Source organism: Sciurus carolinensis, chromosome 3 (genome assembly GCF_902686445.1).
Source record: "Sciurus carolinensis chromosome 3, mSciCar1.2, whole genome shotgun sequence".
NCBI classification, from domain to species: Eukaryota; Metazoa; Chordata; class Mammalia; order Rodentia; family Sciuridae; genus Sciurus; species Sciurus carolinensis.
In genome coordinates, this window is record NC_062215.1 from 64,289,472 (window position 1) to 64,312,146 (window position 22,675).

Sequence of the window (22,675 nt, forward strand, 5' to 3'; positions counted from 1 at the left end):
TCAGTTCAGGACACTCGCAGATTAACTCACATTTCCTGAAAACTAACTATGGACAGAAACTGTGTGGCACCTAGACAAATAGCCCTCCTCAAGATTGGCACAAGTGTCAGCCTTCCCCTGGGCACCGAAGTGGCTGTCATTTTGCAGAGTCTCATTTTGTTCTAAGCACCTAAAAATACAATACTATTACTACCTCCCATTTTACATTTAAAAAAAGTGAGGCACAGATCTGGGCACAGTGTCACATGATTGAAATCCCAGCAACTCAGGAGTCTGAGGCAAGAGGATTCCAAGTTCAAGGCCAGTATCAGCAACATTGCAAGACCGTCTTAAAATAAAAATAATTTTTTAAAAAAGGCTGGGAATGTAGCACAGTGATAGAGTACCCCTGGGTTCAATCCTCAGTATCACAAAAATAAATAAAGACTGAAATAAAAGAAAGAAAACTGAGGCACAGAGGTGGGGTGATTTGCCCAAAGGCTTTCAGCTCATAAGTATCGGAGGCAAGATTTGAACCCAGGCCCACTATCTTACCCTGTCTGCACACTGCCCTCCATTCCTCACTTGCTCTTACCCTCACTAGCATTAATGATGCACAGATAAGATGCAAAACCTAGGCTAATGGATGAGGAGGAGAAAAAATGAATACAAGCATTTGTTGAGCACCAACTGTGTGCCAGGTATCCCACTGAATACATTTGAGATGAGGGTGGCAACATTTTCCTAGTATAGGTCAAGAAGTGGAGGCTCTAAAACATGCCCACGGCAGGCCTAAGGCTAGGATGATCTGAACTCAGACCTGACTTTGAAGCCCGGGCACTGTTCAGAAGGCCCCTCAGCCTCCTTTGCTCTTGCAATCCACTAACAAGTCACTGAAGATGGACAGAGAAATGGAGTCCATATCCCTCCACAATTCTTGGTACCTTCCCTTCCCCCATAGGAGGTGGTTTCTCTCTCTGGTCTCCGTTTTGCACCCTCCCTTTCTGCTCCAGGCCATTGTCTGGACCTACAGATTCTGTGGCTTTAAGGACCAGTGACCTCACAATCAGTTGCTATAGAGACCATTGTGACGTCACAAGCAGAGGACAAGGAGTTCAAGGAATGCATTGCTAGAATAGAGTGCCACTCGGCATTTCTGTCTTATTTTCCTGCCCAAAAGAGGAATTGGCTCCTGAGGGATCATGAGGGAGGCCTGACCAAGGGCTCCTGCCGGGTCACCTGGCTTCTTTGGGGACTGTGAAAAGGACTGTGAAAGGATCAGTGAAAAGGAAGAGCAGAAACACACCCCGCCTCGTTGGGGCTCTAAGAAGTGGGCTGCTTCAGCAGCAGGAAGGAACAGAAGTAGATGCCAGGAGGTTCCTGTGGCATCTAAAGGGATAATGGACCCTTCCTTGCCTTGGAAAGTGTGAATCATGGGAGGCATTTGGCCTCAAAGGCTGGAGAGCCTTGTTTAAGTGCCTTGTAGAAACAGCTACGCTGTGTTATAGTGTGTTGAGCCTCTGTCTCTCTGCCTTCTCTCCAGGCACCAGCACAGGTCCTGACATACAGAAGGTACTCAGTAAATGGTTCCTCGTTCAGGAAAAAAACTGAGTAAGAGGCTGATGAATGAACTGGTAGGCTCTTGGGTGAAGGATGAGTGAAGAAACGAGCAGATGGATGGGTGGGTGGGAGCCTGGAGATCATGCTCCACCCCTCCGCTTTGGAACTCTACGCCTGTCACCTCTCCATCCTTCCCACCCCACAGTTCTTGTTCTCTGCCATCCAACCATACTTATGGGATGCACTTCCCTCCCCTTCCCTTCCCTCTTCAGTCAAATAACTTCTACTCATCTTTGGCTTTGTTCTCAATCACCACCTTCTCAGGAAAGCCCTCAGATCCCCGCTTTGGGCCTCCCTAGAGCCTCTCTTGCAAGCACCTGTGGCGTGCAGTTTTGCATTGAGGCAGATGTTCTGTGTACTGAGTCCCAAATAGGCTGTGACCTCAGCACGTGCAGGGCCAGTGTTCTTTCACTCACCCAGCATTTAGCTGGGGATTCAAACTGGGCTCTTATTAAATATTTGTCAGATGAATAAATTAGTAAGTAACCAACCCTCCCTGCCTGTTCCAAGCAGCTCACCCTCCAGGTGCCACAGCAGGGAGAACATCTAGGCACAGGCCTCCTGCAGGCCAACCCCAGGCAGAAGCCAGAGGCCCAGGGAACCTGCAATCCCTCCCCCACCTGTTCCTTCCTGTCCTTTGATAGCACATCTTGGTTTCACCACTAACTAGCTATAAAATCACAGAGGTTCTTGAAGCCTCAGTTTCTTATTCTGTTCAATAGGGACAATAACGATACTGTACGTATCTCATAGGATTGTAATGAGGATGTTGTTGAATTTCCTGGCTTAATGCCCAGCAACAGCAAATAATCAAGGGTGCTTTTTTTTTTTTAAGGTCAGAAAAAGTTCACTGAAATCAGGGACTGACTTTCTTAAAAATGGGAAATATAGCTGAATGTGGTGGTGCACACCTGTAATCCCAGTGGCTCTGGAGGCTGACACAGGAGGTCAGGTTCAAAACTGGCCTTAGCAATTTGGCAAGGTCCCAAACAACTTACTGAGATCCTCAAAATAAAAATAAATAAATAAATCAAAAGAACTGGAGATGTGGCTCAGTGGTTAAGCACCTCTGGGTTCAATCCCTGGTACCAAAAAGAGTGGGGGTTGGGAGGGCCAGGACATAGGGCTGGAGATGTGTCTTGGTGGTAGAATTCTTCCCTAGCATGCACAAGGACCTAGGTTCAATCCTCAGCACGACAAAGAAATACAATAAGATGAGGAAGGTATACAATTATTGTGAATTTGTTTTAAATGCATGTGCAATCTTTTTATTTTTATTTATTCATTTATTTGTTTGCTGGTACTGTACTGGGAATTGAACCCGGGGTGCTGTACCACTGAATTACACCTCTAACCCTTTTTATTTTTTATTTTGAGACAGGTCTCACTAAGTTGCCCAGGCAGGACTTGAACCTGCAATACTCCTGCTTCAACCTCATAAATTACTGGAATTATAGGCACATGTACCACCTCACTGAGCTATGGCAATCTTTTAAAAAAGGAAATACTTAAGATCTTTCTGTAAAATGTGAATTAGCTATGAGTCCATCCTTTATGTAATTGCAAGGCTTCATGTCCGGGTTTGCTAAAGGGGAAAACACAATTATCCTCTCACATTATTCAAAGCAACCCCCTAATCTTGTCTCAGACATTGTCTTTGGCTCAAAACTATGGCTGGATCCAGGGTGAGCACTGTCAGGGACACAGGTGTGAGGTCAATCTGTCTGGGATACTTGTTCATGTCTCCCCAATCCTGCCCTAGTCCACAGAGGTGAGTGGAGCTGGTCCTGGGATTCTGTAGGATAGAGGGGTTCTCCCTGATGAAAGGTCACTAGTACGTTGTTAGTTCCTGGTGTCTCCTCCCTGCATGTCATATGCATAAATATTCTTGGTCTGTTGACCAAGATTCCAGGTTAGGTCAACTAAGCAAGAAACCAGTAAGGCACCCTAGCTGGTTTCATGTGGGAAAGAACTAAGATACTTTCAAGTGACCTTTCAGCTAGCTTGGTAGGCCCACTTGCCCACTTCCAGCCCCAGCTTACTGGCCCCCTGATGTCCACCTGCCAGTGGCAGCCCACAGGATATACCCAGGGCCTCTTCCCTCTTTCTCAGATGCTCACACCACCTGGTGACTCACTCTCTCATCACATGGTCATCAGCCTGGTACCTGGTACCTGGCCCCAGAATGGCAATGTAAGCCCGATGCCTCTGGACAGATGTATTTTATGTAAGTTCAAGCACTAGGACTATTGAGTTCAGAGAATTTTATTTCTAGAGTCCTCTATATTTCTCTGGGATTATCACCTGTCTTTGTTCCCTCCATCTCCTGGTTATTATCTTTGGACCCTTTCCAAGCCAAGCTGCTTTGATTGCTTGGGGAGATGAAGGCTCCCAGCATCCTCCCATGGCATCTCTGGGTCTGGCAAGGGTACCCTTGGGGGACTCTTTCTTCTTCCTTCTACATAACTCTGCGAGTGACCACAACTGCCCAGGCAGCCTTGGCTTTAGGATCCAGTTTCACTAAGAGACTCTCTAAGCATCAGGGAACATGGAGGGGATAGTGGAAGTGGAGGCCTCATGCCCCCCAAGTTGGGGAGGGCTATGCTCAGAGTAAGCCCCGGGGTACAGAAGGGAGGGAGAAGGCCAGCTGTTCTTTTTCCTGCACTGTGCCAACCTAGCCTGACACCAAATTAATAGCATTCAAATGAGATGCAAAGCATTATGCAAATATAGAGGCGAAGGCCACTCTTACCAGGGCCTTTGGGCTGTTGGAAGGCCAATGCCTTGAGCCCTATATGAAAGATCTCATGGGCTCTCTTCAACTTCAACCCTCGCCCCTTCAGCACCAGTTGATGAGAAGAATCCAATGAGACTGCAGGGGGCGGGGGGCTCCAATCTGTGCTCACTCTGTCTCTCCTCCTAAGCACTCAGGGCCTCTTCCAATCTGAAATGACGCAGAGGCAGCCATGAAGGAAACACAACCTCCCTGGATTCTAGTTCTCCACTCATCAGCAGGGTATGCAAAGTAGATGCAGGGTTTTTTGCATCTATTTAACTGTCCATTAAAATAGCCCCATACTCGTCACCTCTGCACAGGCCCAGGCTTCCAAATTGCCAACCCCTGCTGCCTGCAAGCACCATGTGGTTCCTGAGTCTGGTAATTGCCGTGGTGTTTGTTGAGCTGTATTTGCATTTGATTGTCATTTAACTTTCCATCTTTTGCCTTCAATCAAACCAGGGATTGGGCTTCTGCAATTGATTATTCGTTTTATTTTCAGCCCCTTGGTGGTTTTCAAAGAGTTTTCTTTATTTGTGCCACAAACTTGAACCCTGGGATTTCTCCCTCTACGTGGAAGGGGAAGGTCTCCCTCCCACCTATCCCAGAGCCCTTGCGTGAAAATAATCTAGCCAACATCATGGATCTCAAATCCTATCCCTGGTTTGCCTGTTCCAGCACCTGCCTTATTTCTGCCCAGCCGGTGGCATTAAACATTTATGGAGCTGTGGAGGATCAAAGGCCTTGGCTGGGGGAGTGGGCAGGCTAGAGGCCTCAGTTTGGAGATAGAAAGTTCACATCAAAGCACTTTCTGCTGCTGTCTCCATCCACTCTGGGCTCTTGCTACAGCTGATCTGGTCCCTCCCCTGGAGCGGAAGCAAATGCCCAGAAGACAGAACTCCCCATTTCCCAGGGCAGGGTCCTCCTCCTGCCCCTAAATTCAAAGGGTTGACTTTGGGTAATCCAGGCAGCCAAGCCTGACATCCTTTACTATTCCAGATGCTTCAAGGTCTGGGAGACTACTCCAAGAAGTGGGTTGAGGTGAGCAGGTAGCTCTGTGCCCCTGCAGTCTCCGAAGTGAGGTGGCAGCCTCTGCCTCTATTTCCACAAAGCCCTCTATTCCCTTTGGCATCACAGAAGATACAGCTCTGGTTTGGAGGTTGTCTTGGAGGAGAGTAATTTTCTCCTCTTCTTGCTTAGAAAGCAGTGTCATTCTGACACTGTCTTCAAAATAAGTCACCAATATGCCTGTGATCCTGCCACTGATGGGCTGTTCTGAAGTGGGGAAGTGAAGCTGGTTTCCCAGTGATGCGGGCTAGATGTCTGACAGGTCTGGACAGGGGCTGGGAGGGTTACTGGAATTGGAAAGCCCCCTTTTTCCCTCTCTGACTCTCAATCCTCCTGTGACCATAGTAGCCCAGATCCCCACCTTCTGAGTCATCCCTGAACTCCCCAGCTCTTACCATTTACTGTGGTGCTGGAAAACCCACCTTAATGATGCCAGACTTCATCTTTAAGATGAGGCAATTCCTTAAGTGTAGTCACCAAGCATGTCCTGCAGCACAAATGACTACAAAGTCTCTCACAGACTAGCCTCAGTCTACTCTGGCCCTTCTCATACTTCCTGCGGGACTCTGCTCCACCCAAACCACTCTTCTCACTGACTTGTTTCCACCTCTCTGCCTCTGCATAAGCCACAACCCCCACTTTGTCCTCTCTCTTCCTCTGTGTTGGCTGAAATGTATAGCGTATTTGACTTGATTTCTCTCCTATGCATGTGAAGCCTTCACTGCAGCAAATGTCCCCTTAACCAGGTTTGGAGGCGTGTAATCCCAGCAATTTGGGAGGGTGAGGTAGGAGTATTGCAGGTTCAAGACCAACTTCAGTAACTTAGGGGGACTATCAGAAATTTAGTGAGACCCTGACTCAAAAATATTTAAAAAGAACTGGGGAACTGTTAGTGGTAAATCTTCCCTGGGTTCAATCCCTAGTACCAAAAAAAAAAAAAAATTAAATGTCCCCTTCACCACTATTTCACAGCTTTCATGTGGCACTAATGAATTGCCTTGCTTGGGCTTTAGACACCTCTCATGTCCGTGATTTATTCACAAATACTTATTGAGTATCTATTATGTGCTGGCTACTGGCCTAAGTTTGGGGTAGATGAGAGACTGACTTGATCTGTGCCTTCAGAGTCTACAACTAAGTACAGAAGACAGACAATTTAGCAAGGAATTACATGAGCAGGGGAAGCCCAGGGTTCTCTGAGGGCAAGAGGCCAGATGGGGGACAGAGAGAGAATCAGAGAAATTAGATGAATGAGGAAAACCTTATAGCCCCCACACACATGCCACTTTCAAATATATGTATGAATTGAGTATATTATCATCCTGTAAGCCCTGGATACAGCTGACTATCCCTCCAAACATTTTATTGTACCAATTTGTGGGTGATGCTGAGTTCTCAGAAGAATGGGCCCCTTGAATGGCATGAGAGAGGGTGTTTGACAAAAACTCAGCTACTTCCCAGATTAGCCCAGACTTTGTCTCAACCTAACTGGGAACCCATTGCATAGAAACTTGTTGACCATCTTCAGGCTTTGGGGCGGCCCAGGTGCATTATTATTCCCACCATGCCATTCAAACCTATCCTCCGAGCTCAGAACATAGTGCTGTATTGTGGGACTTGTAGCCTCCAGTGGACCCCCTCCTGGATGCCTAAGGTAGTTGGGAAAACAGTGTGGCAAGTTTCTTGATGGCTCTTCTTACCATTCTTTTTGTGGGTAGTACCCAACTCATCAAGGATCCCAGTCGCCAGGAGAGTCAGGTGAGCCTGCCACCAGCTTCCAGGAGCCATGGATCATCCTGACACAAAGATCCATCTGTGAGTCATGGCTCACACCCTCTGCCCAAGCTGCTTAGTTTTAAGGGACCCAAGGATCTGGGAGGAGCTCAGGAATACCTTCAAAAGGCTGGGATGTAGCTCAGTGGAAAAGTGCGTGCCACCTATAGACAAAACTCTGGGTTCAATCCCATTACAAAAAGGAAAAGGAATACCTTCACAGAGGAATCCCATGACCTCTGTCGGTATTGCCCTGATCATCCCCCAGTCACCAAATCTTCTACTGCTATGCTTGTTCCCCTCCTCTGTTGGAAACTCCTTTCTCCCCTCTGTGCCTTCTTTCCTGGCTTCCTCTTCTCACCTCTGATCCTTTCACCAATGCTTCCCCCTTCCCACTGTCCTTCTATTACTGCTCTCTTTTTTCCTCAGCTTCTTAAAACAACTGTCCAAAAATCCTCTCCTAGCGTCTCCCCTCAACTAATTCCACACGCCACCTGCCTGCTGCCTGGGATTCTTTACAGCAGTTGAGGAGGCTCCCCAGAGCCCACGAGAGGATCTAGAGAGAATCCTTCAAGCAGAGCTGGAAGACTGTGAGGATCGTAAGGACCAAAGACTCTCTGAGGAATGAGATTTAAGGAGAGAAGTTTTGCCACCTGCTTCCAGGGCAAGGTCAGGAAGGGTTCTGGGTCAAGTTCCAGTAAAAAAGAACTAAACACAAACCTGCCCTCCTCTCAGAGGCCACAGGAAGTCTAGTCTTCCCCTTTCTCTACAGGGAATAATAGCATCATTCACAGGATCATATCTTATTGTGCCCAATGATGTTCCTGATGTGAGCCCAAACATGAACCTCTGGGTCTAAACAGCAGCCTTACAGACAGCACAACTGGACTGGTTCCTTACGTCCTGTGAATCATTGGTGCTGCTCAACCCAAGCAGAGTCCTGGAAGTTTATTTTTCTATGTAATGGAATGCCTTTTTAGCTACACCCTTGGGGGTTGAGTCTCCATCTGAAACAGTCCTAACAGGTTAGAGTGTAACTCAGTGACAGAGAGTTTGCCTACTGTGTGTGAGGCCCTTGGTTCAATCCCTAGCACTGCAGAATGACAACAATAATAATAATAAGTAAATGAAACTGTAAAAAGTACTGCCCTAGACACCTTCTTCCCCCATTACATTTTCTCTACCAGTTCCAGGAACTGGAGCAGGTATTGGCATGAATGATCTTGCCATCTGACTGTCACTGTAGCTGCTCTGGTCCCACAGAGGGTGAACAAGCAGGATCCTGGAGATCCAGGGCAGCATGAGGACCTAGGATACTACCTTCAGCTCCCCACAGCTCGGCCCAGGTTGCCTCCTGCCAAGTGAAGAATGTCTCCCCAGGACACAGTGCCACTGGCTTTTAACTATAATATCAGGATAATTAAGCTTTTCTGTGAGCACAGTTTGCTGCTGATGCAGCTGCCTGGAGCCCTGGCATTTATTGAGTGCAAAGTAATAATTTATTGTCCTTCGAACGCTCAAAAGCCATCTTCATTATCGGGCCAGGACGGAGCTGCCACAAGGGCACGCGGGCCTTAGCAGCTGCCTTACTCGTGCATGTTTTCCCTGGTCACCCTTGGTGCCCTCAGGTACCAGGATAAGGTGGAGAGAGGTGGGGAGGGGGTTACTCTCTTAAGGACAATCATGTTAGAAGCTACCACCTTGGTGGGGTGCTAATTGAGGGAGAAGGTGGTAGACTTGGCTGGGCGTAGGCAGCACGGAAAGGCGGGGATCGTGTTCCCACATTAGTAGGGCAGTCCTTCCCCTGAGCGGGCGGTGGCGCGGGAGCCTGTGCTCCCGCCTGTGGGTCTTCTGCGCCTTTGCTTGAGACTTTACGGTAAACTATTCCTCCCGCGCCCCCGCCCCCAGCCCCGCGCGGCGATCCCCGGCGCCGACGCCAGGCGCTGGCCGTGGTGCTGATTCTGTCAGGCGCTGGCGGCGGCGGCGGCGGCGGCCCGGCTCCCTCTCCCCTGCCGGACCCAGCTCTGCCCGCCCCGCGCCCACGTCTTGCAAAGCCCCTCACCCTCCCGCCGCGGCCCCGACCCGGGGCGCGGCCGCAACCGACACCATGCGCCCAGCAACCCTGCTGCTCCTGCCCTCGCTGCTGGCGCTCCTGGCTCACGGTAAGGGACCCCAGCGTCCTGTGGTAGAACCGGGGCGGGGGTGGAAGGGCGAACCGTCCCGGCGCCCAGCTCCGCGTGTCCGGTTGTCCAATCCAAGCAACGAATCCTGCCGGCTGAGCTGACCCCAGCGCTGGCCGAGCCGGGCGGGGCGCGGGCTCCACGGGCGGGAAGATGCCCAGGCTCCCGCCATTCGCGCCCGGCCGAGACCTCGCCTTTAATCATCTCCCCGGATCTAATGGGATTTCTCTGCTGCAATTCATCACGCCACCCCCTCCCCGCACACACATGCTCAACCGCGCGCTACCTCGCTACACTACAGGCGTCTGGGGGCGCCGGGGCGCACGCGAGGGGGCCGCGGGGTGGTGAGTTGGGACAGTCCAGTCGGCGGCCCGCGGTCCCTCCTCCCCTGCTGCCCGCCAAACTTCGCTCGACTTTGCAGCCGGTTTCCAGGTCTCTAGCATCCTCACTGCAGAGGAACGCAGCCGGATGGCGGCCGGACATGGGGTTAGGACGTCGCTTACCTCCTTCTGCCTTGGCATTGCCTTGCCAGAGTCGAAACCTAGAGCAAAATTCTGGGGACAAACGCGGGGGCCCCGAGGTCCTCCATCTAGCTTCTTGCTCTGCACTGAACTGCAGCAGTTGAGGTCCTGGGATAGTCTGTCCTCCCCGAAGTCCTTTTCTCACCCGCGCACGCAAGCACACAAGCGCGTACACACACACACACACACACACACACACACACACACACACACATCGACACGCCCAGAGCTCTGCCTCTCCCCGGGCCTGCCTTCCAGCCTGGCCCCCATCCACCCCATGGCGGCAGAGTCATTGCGGGATAACGCATTCCCTACCTAAGGTCCCCAGCTCCAGGCGCAGTCAGACACCCAGATTCGTGGTCTCGGATCAAGGGAAGCTTGGCCTTGGAGTAGGGAACAAGAGAGTTTGGGGAAAAGGATAAGCGTTTTGGACTCTCGTCTGGACCTGCCGTCCGGGCTCAAACAAGCTGTCTTCGAAGCTACAAATGCTCAGGTCCTTCTCCAGCTTCTAGCGGTCGGCTGATGGAGATCCGGGAAACCTCACTTGCCCCCGTCTTCCCTTGCCATATGGTTGTAGCTCCTGATAAGGAGTGGGAGAGGAAAGGGCAGTTTCTAACCTCCACTCAATCTTTCCAGACCGTGTCGGAGGTCAGGACAGCGGCTGAGGGTGAGGCTGAACTGGGTCCCTGGACAGCAGCTTTTTTCACTCCAGGGATTCAGGGGCGGGCACTGAAGCCGCTCTTTGAGCCTCTAGCTGTACTGGCTTGCTCCCCGGTGTCCTGGTCCAGCCACCTGGCTGCCTATGCCAGGTCCTCTAGCTGCACGGGAACTGGAAACCCTGTGTTCACATTGAGGCAGGGGAAGAGAAAGAATCCCGCAAGCTCCACTTCTGGGATGGGAATGGAAAAGGAGAAGCCTGTAGATCTGGCCAGTAGTCCGAGGATGTCCCTGTGAATTCAGGACCTGTATGGAATCTAGCTGTATCTTTGTTCTGGACAGCTCCCCCCGAGCACAGGACCTGTGTTTATCCTCTGGCATACAGTCTGAGGCAGTGTGTGTGTGTCAGTGTCAGTGTAATCAGGGCCTTGGGCACCCGGAGTAGCAGGTCCCAGGGTGTCTGCACTTCAAGAGGTCTAAATATTGGGTGAGAACTCAGCAGTGAGTCCCTGTGAGGCCACTAGTGTGTGGATGCAGCCTGTGCCAGAGAGGGCTGGAGTGAGATTGCAGGTCCTTAGGAAGAAGGCTGATGTAACTGGGAGTTACTGGAGCCCTGCTGGGGGTGTGGGGGTGGGTGTTGGGAGGAATTGCCCACTGTGGCCAGAAGTCTGTGTGTCCCAGCCAGTATCTCTTTCTGCCCCACTAATAGCTCCAGTGCCTGTGAGGTAGCCTGCTCAAGGGGCTTTCAGGGTAGGGATCTGACTTTGGGGGAAGATCTTTATTTTCACTCCTCAAGGGAAAGGAGGAAGCAGCCTAGACAGTGTCAAGCTTGGCAGGTAAGGAGGCCTGGAAGACTGAGCCCCGCAAGCCAGAGGCCCCTCCCTTTTTAGCGGGGATGCAAGATCCCAGTCTCTGGTACTGATTCCTCTCATTGGGAGTACACTTGGCCACCTCAGGATTTCCAGAGACTTCAGCAAAGGAGAGCTTCAGGGAGCGAAGGGTTTGGGTTGCCTCCCTCCTGCAGTCTTGCGGCCCTCAGAGATCTGTTCACACTTGGGACTCAGGCTTCAAGGATGCAGCCAGGCACAACCCAAAAGCCCCAGGAGTCCTGGGAGGCTGCCCAGAGACAGGGCGAGCACAGCCCTGCTTTGCAGGCACAGTCCCCTATTTCCTTCTGCAGCTTTAGGGATGTGATTGACCCAGGGTGAGAGGTGCACTGAGGACCATGGGGTGTCCTTCCAAACCATGGCAGTGCTGGTGAGGTCTTGCCACAGTGGGGGAAGAATGCGATGCAGGAGGGGCTGCGCCTTCCCCGGGCCTGCTGTGTCAGTTTAATGATTTTTAATGAGCAATTACCTTTAGTCATTCTCCTAATTTCTGAATATCAATAAAGTTAATTAAACTCTGCATGTGTGAATGTGGCCTGGGGAGATTGTGAAGGTGGAAGCAGCTGAGACTGGGGTGGGATTGGGTCTCCAGGGTTCTGTGGCTGTGCAACCTTGGACCTGCTGCTCCACCTCTCTGAGCTTGCTTGAGAATATGGTAGAAAGAGGGGGACAGAGGACAGCAAGTCTCATTTACTTGCTCTGCCAAGAACTGGGAGATGTTGTAAGGGAAGTGAGATCTGAAGGAGGAAGGAGAGAAAGGGAAGAAGGACTTGGCTTCCAGGATCCCCACTGCCTTAAGGGTTAACAAACGAGGGCTGCTTTAACCTAAAATGGTAATTGCTGCTTCCAAGCAGACTCCTCTGTTGATGGTTGGTGCTGGATTTTGACAGCATATTCCTGAAGCTGACATCAGACCCCACTCCCTAGTCCCTAGCCTGGTGCTTCAGGGTCAGGATGTACTACTGGGGACAAAGCCCCACAGGAGTCTGGATTCCACTCAGGGGCCCAGAAGTTGACATGGCTGGCAGGAGCCCTGCTGGGCTTCTGAGGATAAATGAGAGACTGACGCCGGACAGGAGGGGGAAGTCTGAGTTGGCTTTTTGCCCCTCACCACCTAAGCACATCAAGCTTGGCTAGCTTTAGCGGCCATCCTGGCCTCCATAGCAGGGTGGCAGCTTAAAATGCCTTGGGGTGCTGTAGGGTACTAATGGGGAGCAAGGAGAAACACGGGCATGGTTTAATTAGTAACAGAGCTTTCATGCCCACCCCCACTGCCATGGCTTCCTGAATATGAAGGGCATGTCAGAAAACCTGCTTCCTTAACCCCTCTCTCCATCCAATCTCAGTCCCTCCAACCTCCTCCTTCCCTTCTTGTCCCTACCTTTCCAAGCCCCATCAAGCCCATCTGCCAGGCTGTGCTCAGCTCAGGAATCCTGCGCCCCCACCTGGGCAGAGCTGTCAGGGCTTAGTATTCCACCCTCCCTCACAAACAAGAAAAAGGGCACAGAAAAGGACTTGTCAGCAGGGGTAACACTGAAGTGAAGGAACCTCTCTCAGACCACACAGTTAAGAGCCCAGCCTGTCATGTGACAGGTTGCCCCTGGCCTCTCTAGGGCTGTACTCTTTGGAGCCTTCAATGTAAGGTTATACCAAGATCATGGTTCCAACCCTGGGAGCACAAAGTCATGAAGATTTCTGAGTCCCCAGGTTACTAGCCTACTCTCAGGGATGGCGGGGATGGGGGCAGGTTCCATAAGAGGTGTCTGGGGGAGGTAATGCTGCCAGCCCTGGTCTGTAGCTGGGAAGTAGAAAGCAGTTTCTAGGAGGTCTCCAAGGCCAAGTCCAACAGGAAGCAACAATTCCAGGAAGATGACTAATCAAGCCAGGTCAAGAAGTTTCAGCATCAATTCCCCAAACCAGCCAAGCTCTCAATAGTTCCTGGGTTCTTGCTGCTCCTTCCACCTGAAATTCTTTTCCTGTCCTGGACCAACCTGACTCACTCTGCATATGCTTCAAGTATTGGCTTGGCTGGCACTTCAGTAATTCTTTAGCATGTATTTATGGGGCATCTACCCTGTGGTTTCTCAGGGGAAGCTCACCTGTCCTTCAGGCTGGGTCAGAGTACTGTTCTATGCCTTCACTGTCCCTTGGCTTCCCCCATCAAGGTATCCATCTTGTTGGGTCACAAGTGTCTGGTTGCTTAATGCTCCTCCCCACAGCAAAACTGAGCTCAGGAAAGAAGACACCAAGTCTGTTTTGCTTACCCCATCCACCTTGGTGTAGCTCCAGAATGTCTATTCTGGAGGTGCTTAGGGTCTGCTGCCTGATTAGAATGAAGAGGTGTGTCCATGGCAGCTGGGACCACGTCTTGAAGCCGAGTTTGTGCAGCAAGCACACTATTTTTACATAGATTGTATGTTAGAATTTTTTTTCTCTTTTCTAACAGTTGGCCAATTATCCCAACTGTAAATTATAGCCTTTACTTAGTTTTTCCTTCTACAAATTAAGCTGTCATGCTGTCAGCCTGAGGTGGGTTGGGGGTTGGGTGCTGTTGGCCATTCTTAATGGGGAATAGCCTTTCTCCAGTTACACCTTAGTACCCCGACTGCTAGTGTCCTCAGTGGCACAGAGCCCAGCACAGGGGACACATTAAATACATGTTAAATTTTTTATGAGACTTGCACAGGTAAACACCTGCAGAAGTAAGCCCAAGGCCCAGCCTTCCTGAGCCCCTCCCACAGAACCTCCCTACCACCCTACTGGCTGAGAGGAATGATTTTTATGAACTTAAGGATTGAGGCAAGAGAGGGCAACCCCATGTTATCTGGCTACAGTGCTTCCTCATCTGATTCAGCTTCAGACATCCTCACATAGCTTGGAGGGACCAATATAAAATCTGGGGAGCAGCTCTGAGTCAACATGCCCTTAAATGAAGAGATGGAACCCAAAGAATTATCCAGGACCACAGCAATTCAGGTCCGAAAACCTTTCACAGCTTCTAAAAAGGCAGGGCCCTGAGTACATCCACCTGTCATTCATTCATTCACAAATATCTAGGTGTCAGCCTGGTCTAGAACCCCCAGGGGACCAGGTCTCACTAGTCAAGGCTTTCACTGTACCTTTTTAAAATGAACAATAAGAGATTAGTTATTCCCACTTTATAGATGGAGAAACTGAGTTTGGGAAAGATTAAGTCACTTACCCTGGGCTGCACAGCCAATAAGTAGTAAGGCTATTCCAGAGGGCAGGATCATTTGGGCAAAATCTGGCTTCCAGCCAGTGTCCACTTCCCCAGCTCAGAGCAGAGCTTCTGACAAGCAGATGGGAACCCAGGAGAACATTACCATCCAAACAATAATAAAAGCATCAACAACAATAGCAAACATTTATTAGGTACCAACTATATGCCAGGCTCTCTACCATGTGCTTTATATACATTAGCTCATTTAGTTCTCATATCATATCTATGAGATGGAAGCTATTACCTGTTTTTTATAGACTAAGTTAAACCTCTTATTGTCAGAGAGACTCAAGACATAAACAGCCCCTAACCTTCTTCTAGTACATTTCTGGTCATGTCAGTAGCTTCTCTGCTGATGTCTGCTCTCCATTCTTAGTGCAGGTTAGAGACATTTTATCTTGCTCCATCCTTAGTGGCAAAGGAATGAAACATCCTTTCCAATACTTGGAGGTCAGGCAAGAGCACAGGGCTGGGTGTAAGGTGAACTGAATTCCCTGAAGTCTCACCCAAAGGTCAGAGGCCTCTGGGTGACTCTTTGATCCTTTGGGGGTCTTGGTGAATGACAGCACCAGTCTCACTTGACCTGGCATCTTGAACTTTCCCACCCCCTCAGCCTCCACAGCCAGCTCAGCTCAGCACCCAGTTGAGAAGGCCCAAGGCTGCCCCAGCTTCCTTCCACCTGCCTACCTGCTGCCCAGCCGCCAACCCTGGGAGGGGAGGATCGATGCTGCAGCCACAAGCAGAGTGTTGTTGGCCATTGATTGTTAAGATTTCTCCGAGGGCTTGGGAGCAAACAAACCTGCCACTTCTTCAACAACAATCCAGGTCTCCGGGTCTCTGGCTGCAGAATCTGCAGCCTTGCTGGCAGGCAATCCAGCTTGAAGGGAGGGGGTGAAGTGGGAGGTCCCGGCTGGGCCCAGCAGGAACAAAGGACTCTGCCAAGTGATGAGCAGGGACAAAGTGGGCACAGAAAGGGGGGCAATGGGGAGACACAGTGAAGATGAATCTTGTGCATGCCTTGTTTGGTCCAACCTCTATAGTTTTGATCAGTCATTTTTCCAAACCTGGAATGCCATCCTGCTTATTTCGGTTCTCCCATCTCCCCTTTTCCTGATCATGCAACCCAGATGGCTTTCTCTGTCCTCTAAACAGTAAATACTATCCAGCAAGAATTTAGCCTATCAATCCTTCATCTACCCATCTATTTCTCTATTCAACAATCCTTCTCTCTAGTCAGCACCTACCAGGTGCTTTGATAGGCAGGAATACAACATAGTCCCTAACCTTAATGAACTCAGTTTGGATGGGTGCTACCTTCTTAATAAGCTCAGCTCTGACTTATTCCAGCTTTACAACTGGACCAGGGACTTTCTTACTTTAACTGACTGAGATACAGATGAAAAGTCAAACAGCACCTACATGATCCAACTACCTGGGCCTTTGGAAGGACAGGAGACTCCTAGCCAGGGACTGCTCTGGGCTTCAGTTTCTCATCTGTACCAAGAAGTTTTCACAGTTTGGTTCTTGAGGACCCAGCAAACCTATGGGTCCCTGAACCTGGCCATGATAGTGCCCTCCATCAGAACTCTTCCCATCTCTGCTATGTCTGAGTATCCCCCTAACTCAATAAGGTAGAACTGATGCAGGATCCCTCCTGCCACCAAGCCAAATGTGCTGCAGAATCCAAGCAGTGGGTCTCTACCCACATTGCGCAGTCCCCAGGGGCTCAGCAGGAATCTTGAAACCCTGGTATCAATCTCAGCTTGTCCCCCTTTGTGCCCTGCCCCCCACTCCTCCCATCTCCACAGGCTCTTCTCTCTACCCTCAGGCCCCTCCTCTAACTGGTCATCAGGCTGGGAGGACAGAACTTGTGCATTGAAAAGTGCCTGGACCACTGAGCCCCACCCCCATCTAATTTGCATGTTGTTTTCCTCCTCTTTGTTCCCAGGTTCCTTGTTGAAGGCACCAAAGTCAACCCTGCCCCTCCTAGCGCAGATTCCTCCACACACACATCCCACAGCTTCTCCCCGGCTGCTCCCTCCCCCTCTCCCAGCTCAGCAGCTGAGCACTAGCTCCTTTGTCCCCCAAGCAGCCACCTGCTGAGCGTCTGGCCCGGGTCCCACAAGCCAGCAGGTGCCTAGGGAGTCCCAAAGCCTGGGAGGGAGAGCCTGGAAAGAGGGTATCACGCAGTATGGCAAGCCAAGTTGTGCCTCAGGGAAAAGGGGCAGTCCCAAAGGAAGAACATGAACAGCACAGAGTGTTGGTCAGGAAGCCAGGACTCCATGGTTTAAACCCAGGACTGGCTCCTGCTGTCTGGGTAAACTTAACCAAGTCTTCTTACCTCCCTGTGCCTCAGTTTCCTTGGGAATTCAGAGTGCCTGTTCCTGTTTCAGCTTTTTCATGGGCAGTAGCAGGATCAAAGGAAGTCAGAGGGAATGGGGCCTGGGAAGAGACCAGAAGCTCCATAGTCATGGGATGGGTGGGATCAGATGCCCCAGGAGTCCAGGGCTGGACTGGCAGGGGACGAGTACCAACCTGATTTGGTCAGACCAAGAAGGCATGACTAGTAATGCAGAGGGACAAAAGCTGGGTTCATGGTGCTTCTAAGGGCCTTTGCACCGGCATTTTTCTGATGGACATTGTCTTAGACATCTGTTTTAGTCAGCTATTTTGCTGCTGTGACTAAAAGGATCTGACGAGCACAATTATAGAGGAGGAAAAGTTTATTTGAGGGCTCATGGTTTCAGAGGTTTTGTCCATAGAAGGCCCATTTCTCAGGGCTCAAGGTGAGGCTGAACATCATGGTGGGAGATGGTGGCAGAGGGAAGCAGCTCACACCATGGTGATCAGGAAGCAGATGGAGGGAGTCCACTCTAAAGATACCAAATATATACCCTACAGCCATGCCCCCAATTAACCACTTCCTCCAGCCATCACTCTGTTAATCCCATCAGGGATTAATTCACTGTTTAGGTTAAGACTCTCACAACCCAATCATTTCTTCTCTGAATCTTCTTTCATTGTCTCATGTGTGAGTTTTGGGGGGGGACATCTCATAGCCAAACCACAGCAACATCATTTACATTCAGCAAGGAGGGATGGGGAGATAGCTCAGTGGTCAAGCACTTGCCTCACATGCATGAGACCCTGGGTTCAATCCCTAGCACTGCAAACATACAAAAAAACATATCCAGCAAGGTCGATGTGCTGATTTGAAGCGTCTGGTCCAGCAGCTGACAGTCTTCCTGTCATGGGGTCCTACTTTGTGGTTGGGTAGAAGAATTGGAGGAGATGAAATCACATCTTGAGGATAAAAGAAACCCTGGCATCTACAAGCAAGAGTTGTAGGTGGGACCAAGCAAGGCTCATACAAGAGAGACTATTCACACATTTACTTACCCAGATTCCCTTATCCCCCCACTGCCAATGCAGGGCCCATCTTGTGGCAGAGCCCTAGTTCTGACCTATGGGGTCCAGTTACCTCTCTCATATCCCTCTCTACCTGCAAGCCAGGCTAGAAAAGGCCTGTTGCTCAAGTTGGGGTGGTGCTCCTGAGGCGCCAATCCTTGGTTGATGCCTTAAGCCTGGTTGCTGCTATATTTGTATTCCTGATGCTGTCTCTAGTGACCCTGGTCCTACCCTAGGCCTCAAGCAGCAGAAACTAGAGTTGGGGACAGGGGAGAAGGGTTTAGCTCCCTCAACTAGAGGTATCCACATACCCAGATCAGTGAAGTTCTAGAGGTCAAAGCAAGACAGGGGCAAGGGAGAGGCCTAAGGGGTTGCGGCCTGTGCAACTGGATCCATTTAATGTTCCTGGAGTTCTGGAGACAAGCCCCAGATGTGCAGGTTTGTGTACCTCTGCCTCACTTGTCCTCCTATCCCTGGGCGTCTGTGCCCTCTGTGCACGGTAGATGCACAGAGTGTAGGCCCAGCAGGCCCTAGTTCTGGCTGGTCTCCACCCCCTGCAGCCCACTCTACTCTCTTTCTTCCTAATCTTGGGCTCCACTGACCCCTCAAGGAGACTTGGAGCTGGAACTGCTGCTGCTATTTTTAGCAGCTCTGCACCCCTCCCCTCCCCCACTCAAGCTTGCTGGGCAAGTGGAGGGACAGGCCAAACCTGAAAAACTTCCCAGGCTGTGGGGCTGGGAAGATGAGGCCCCTTCTCTCAGGCCCAAAGGCCATGGATACAAGGGGAACCTAAGTTAGTCCACAGGAACAGGGCCCACAGCAATGGAAGATTAGGTTCCATCCCACCTGCCTGGGACTGGGAGAAGGTCCCAGGCTGCCCTCCCTCTGCACAGCACCCCCACCCTCCTAAGTCCCCAAAGGCAGAGCCCAGGCCTCCAGTGACTCCTCCCATTTGGAAGTCTGCAGCTCCTGGGTCTCCCCCATACCTGAGAGGGGTAGGGAGGGTCTCAAAGGGTCAGGAAATAAAGAGGAGGGAAGCACACCCTAATGAGGTTACGTATCCAGGGACCTCTGATTCTGCCCTTGTATTTCCCAGAGGGGTTTCAGGGGCTTCCTGTAGCCTGACTCTGCCAAAAGGTTGCCATTAAAACTCATTACCCTCCAGATTCCTTGGGTCTCCTGGGTCCTACTCTCTTTACTACCCTAGCTGTTCTGGAGACTTGCATGAGTTGGTAGAAGGTAGAACAGGGCAGTTCAAGGGTCAGAACCAAAAAGACCAAAGAGGGAGGCAGCCCAGCTTCCCTTGGAGTGGTGCCTGCCTTTAGGCTGAGACTGCCTTTGCTCTCAGAGGCCTTTTGTTCCTTCACCTGTCCTGTCTGTCTCTTGAGCTTAGCAGAGCAAGGATGTCCCAGTTTCTGCTTCCCAGGCCTAGCTCGACCACCTCACATAGGTAAAGTCGATTCTCTGACCAGGCTTCCTTACCTGTGGGACCCGGAGGATTTACCACATAGTGCAGATAAATAGTGGCCCAAAAATAGAGGGGCTGCAATTCTGTCCCACCCACCCACCCAAAGACTCACTAAAAAGTCAGGAATCAGCCGGGTGAGGGGCTCACACCTGTAATCCCAGCTACTTGGAAAGTTGAGGCAGGAGGATCATAAGTCCAGGGGCAGCCTTGGCAACTTAGGCAGCCCTGTCTCAAAATCAAAAGGGCTGGGAATGTAGCTCAGTGGTGGAAAGCCCTGGGTTCAATCCCAGTATCAATCAATCAATCGATCAATCAATCAATAAAAGTCAGGAAGCAAGTACTATATGACAAACCACTAGACAGTACCAGAAAGGAAAGGACAAGCCCAAAGCTACATAGTCCATCAGAGGCAAAGCTATTTTCACTCTGAAACCAGAGTTATGGTAAGGCCTTGACAGGCTCCTTAGCTTCCACAGCTAAGGACAGATACCTTAGTGACTTCTAGAGTAGGGAGTGGCCAGAGCCCAGGTTAGTCTGTGTTCTGGGCTCAGGTCCCCTCCATCCCCAGCCAAGTTCCCCAAATCCATTTCTTCCTTGATGCATCAGACAAAAGCAGCCAGAGGACAAAGGTGACAAGATCTGGGAGGAGTGACTTTGCCTCTCATACATAAAATAAGTTCCTTCATCTGACCCAAAAGTGATGCAATCTAGGACCACTAGCCTGGTGATTCAGCCCAGAGGTGGACATGTGTGCCAGGAATGGCCTCAATAGAGTTGGCTTTTCAGCATCCTGGTAGAGACCAGGAGATGCTGGTCTGCAACCCAGGAAGATACCCCTGACACCATGTGGCCCTGTCTTGCTGGGTCCCCTGGCTAGGAGGGATTGTCCTAGGCAGGGGGCAGAGGATGAAGCAGATGTCCATTCCTCCCTAGATCACCACTTCACCACTGGGCTGGGCTGAGCTGGCCCTGCTATCAGCCACATACACACACACCCCCTCTGCCCCTGAGAATGCAGTTCCTGCCTCTGCAGCTTTCCTCCTTGCAGCTGATGTTTTCAAGGTGCACCATCCAGAGAAATATGGTCTTTGCTGCTGACCTGCTGGTGGAAGCTGCTGGTGCTGAGGAAAGCTGTGACCTGAGCACCCAGCATCTCCCTCTGCCCACTTACTCCACACCTCTGCCTTCACACCATCCTTCTGCCTTCTGCTTGACATAGCAGGTAGGAGCAGTGGTCTGGGAATAGCAGCAGATGGACAAAAGAAGCCGATAGGTAGAAGACCCTATAGTGAGGAAAGGAAGCCCAGCATCCAGCTCTATGCCTACCTAGACCTCTGCTCCAGCCACAATACTGGAAGTTGGCATATAGTAGATTAGACTGGTGAGGGGGGTGATGACAAGGAGGCCCTGCTGTCCCTCCCACCCCTTCCAGCCTGACTCAGGGACTAGAGCCAACTCCATGGCCCCTACCTCCCAGATCTGTCCCTGCCTCTCCCCAACCCCTACTCCAGGCCCCCAGTTCCTGAGTCACCTGTCCAGCACCAGGAACAGTGGGCAGGTAGGGCTAGGACCTCCAGGTCTCCAGGGCCAGCAGACAGACGGGAGCAGAGAACACAGGGCTGCAGGGGAAGGTGCAGAGCGCAGCAGGTGACGCTGTAGCAGAGGCCTCATTAATCACCTCTCCAGCCCCCAGCTCTGCAGTGGCGAGACCATATTAGATTTTAAATTGGAAAGCGGAGAATGTGGCAGTTAGCTGGGAGCTCCCTCTACCCTAGGCCCCTGGTCACAGCCTCACAGGAGAGAAGTGACAGTAGGGTAAAGAGGAATGGTCCAATGGCAGCCCAGAGCAGTGGTACCCTCCCCCTACCTACTCAGAGCCTGAAGGGCTGTCCAGAACAGATGGCCCTGGGAAGGGTCAGGTTAGGTTCCAAGAAGGTGGCAGACTGACAAGGAGGGAACATGACAGCCACTGTGGGGAGAAATGCAATGCTTCTAGGAGTTAGACCTTTCTGAGCTTGAGGTTCCAGAGTGTGGCATCCATGAGCAAGGACAAATGGTAATGATCTGAGGTCTGTGCATGTGTTTAGAGCTGTGCTCACACACCTGTGCTCACAGACACACAGACAACCACATCCTCATACATGTGAACACACATGCTAGTGTGCAGCAGCAACCAATGCAGGAGTTTTGATCCCAGGCTGTGGGGCAGACCCAGCTCAAACCCTTGATTGCCACTCTCTCTGTCCAAGTGAACTAGGATGATTTATTTTGCCTCTCAGCCTTAGTTTCTCCGCGTGTAAAATATTGATTCCAAACACAAAGCACAGCCACTCTGGGTAGAATACAACTCATTAGGAGGTGGATGCCTGGCCCATAGAGGGCACTCAGTAAATGTGAGGACCCTGGCCTGACCCCAAGGTGGGACACCTGCGGTGAGAGTGCCCAGGGAGTCGGGGTGGCTGTGCCAGATAGCCTGCACTCTGCTGCTGAGCAGACAGCGAGGAAGAGCATGTTGGTAGTGCACAGTGGGTGTTCCCATGGAACACACACACTCATCCTGGGCCAGAGCACTGAGGGCAAATGTTCCTGAATATCTTCCACCCATGAATTCTAAGTCCTCCTAAACTGGGTCCGCCTGAGCTCCCAAAATTGTCCATCAAACACCCAACTCAAGGAATACCAGATTAGCAGAGCCTGGGAAGCAAGCGCCAGCATCAGCAGACGACACTAATCCTCCCCCAGGAGTGAGGGGTTGACAGACTCAACTCTCAGAATTCTTCATGAAAAACCTGAAGAAGGTCTAGGGCTCCTCTTCATCTCTCCCTGCCCAACCCCAGCCACCCCAAACCCAAAAGGAGTGGGGCAGAAACCCCGTCTTAACTCTTCTCCAGGACCCCCATCCTAGGCTCTTCCCTCCTGAGAGGTGGTGAATACCTTACGGGTGGAAGTTTGGACTATGGAGTTGCACTTTCCACTGTGGTCACCTCGAACCACATGCGGGTATCTCAATGTAAACTCACTAACATAAAATAAATTTCAAATTCACTTCCTCATCCTCACTAGCATAGTACTCCATAGCCACATGGGGGCTACTGAC

General features: G+C 51.0%; 1 protein-coding gene across 4 annotated transcripts in view; it reads left to right on the forward strand.

Annotated features, from left to right (window-relative positions):
* Window positions 1-9,165: 9,165 nt before the first annotated feature.
* Window positions 9,166-22,675, forward strand: part of Sez6 (seizure related 6 homolog) — a 44,601-nt gene continuing 31,091 nt past the window's right edge. For all 4 annotated transcript variants that reach the window (XM_047546769.1, XM_047546770.1, XM_047546771.1 and 1 more), the window contains exon 1: window positions 9,166-9,378. In XM_047546769.1, coding sequence (XP_047402725.1) covers window positions 9,324-9,378 — 55 coding nt within the window. In that variant the 5' untranslated portion in view covers window positions 9,166-9,323. The remainder of the gene's footprint in view (window positions 9,379-22,675) is intronic.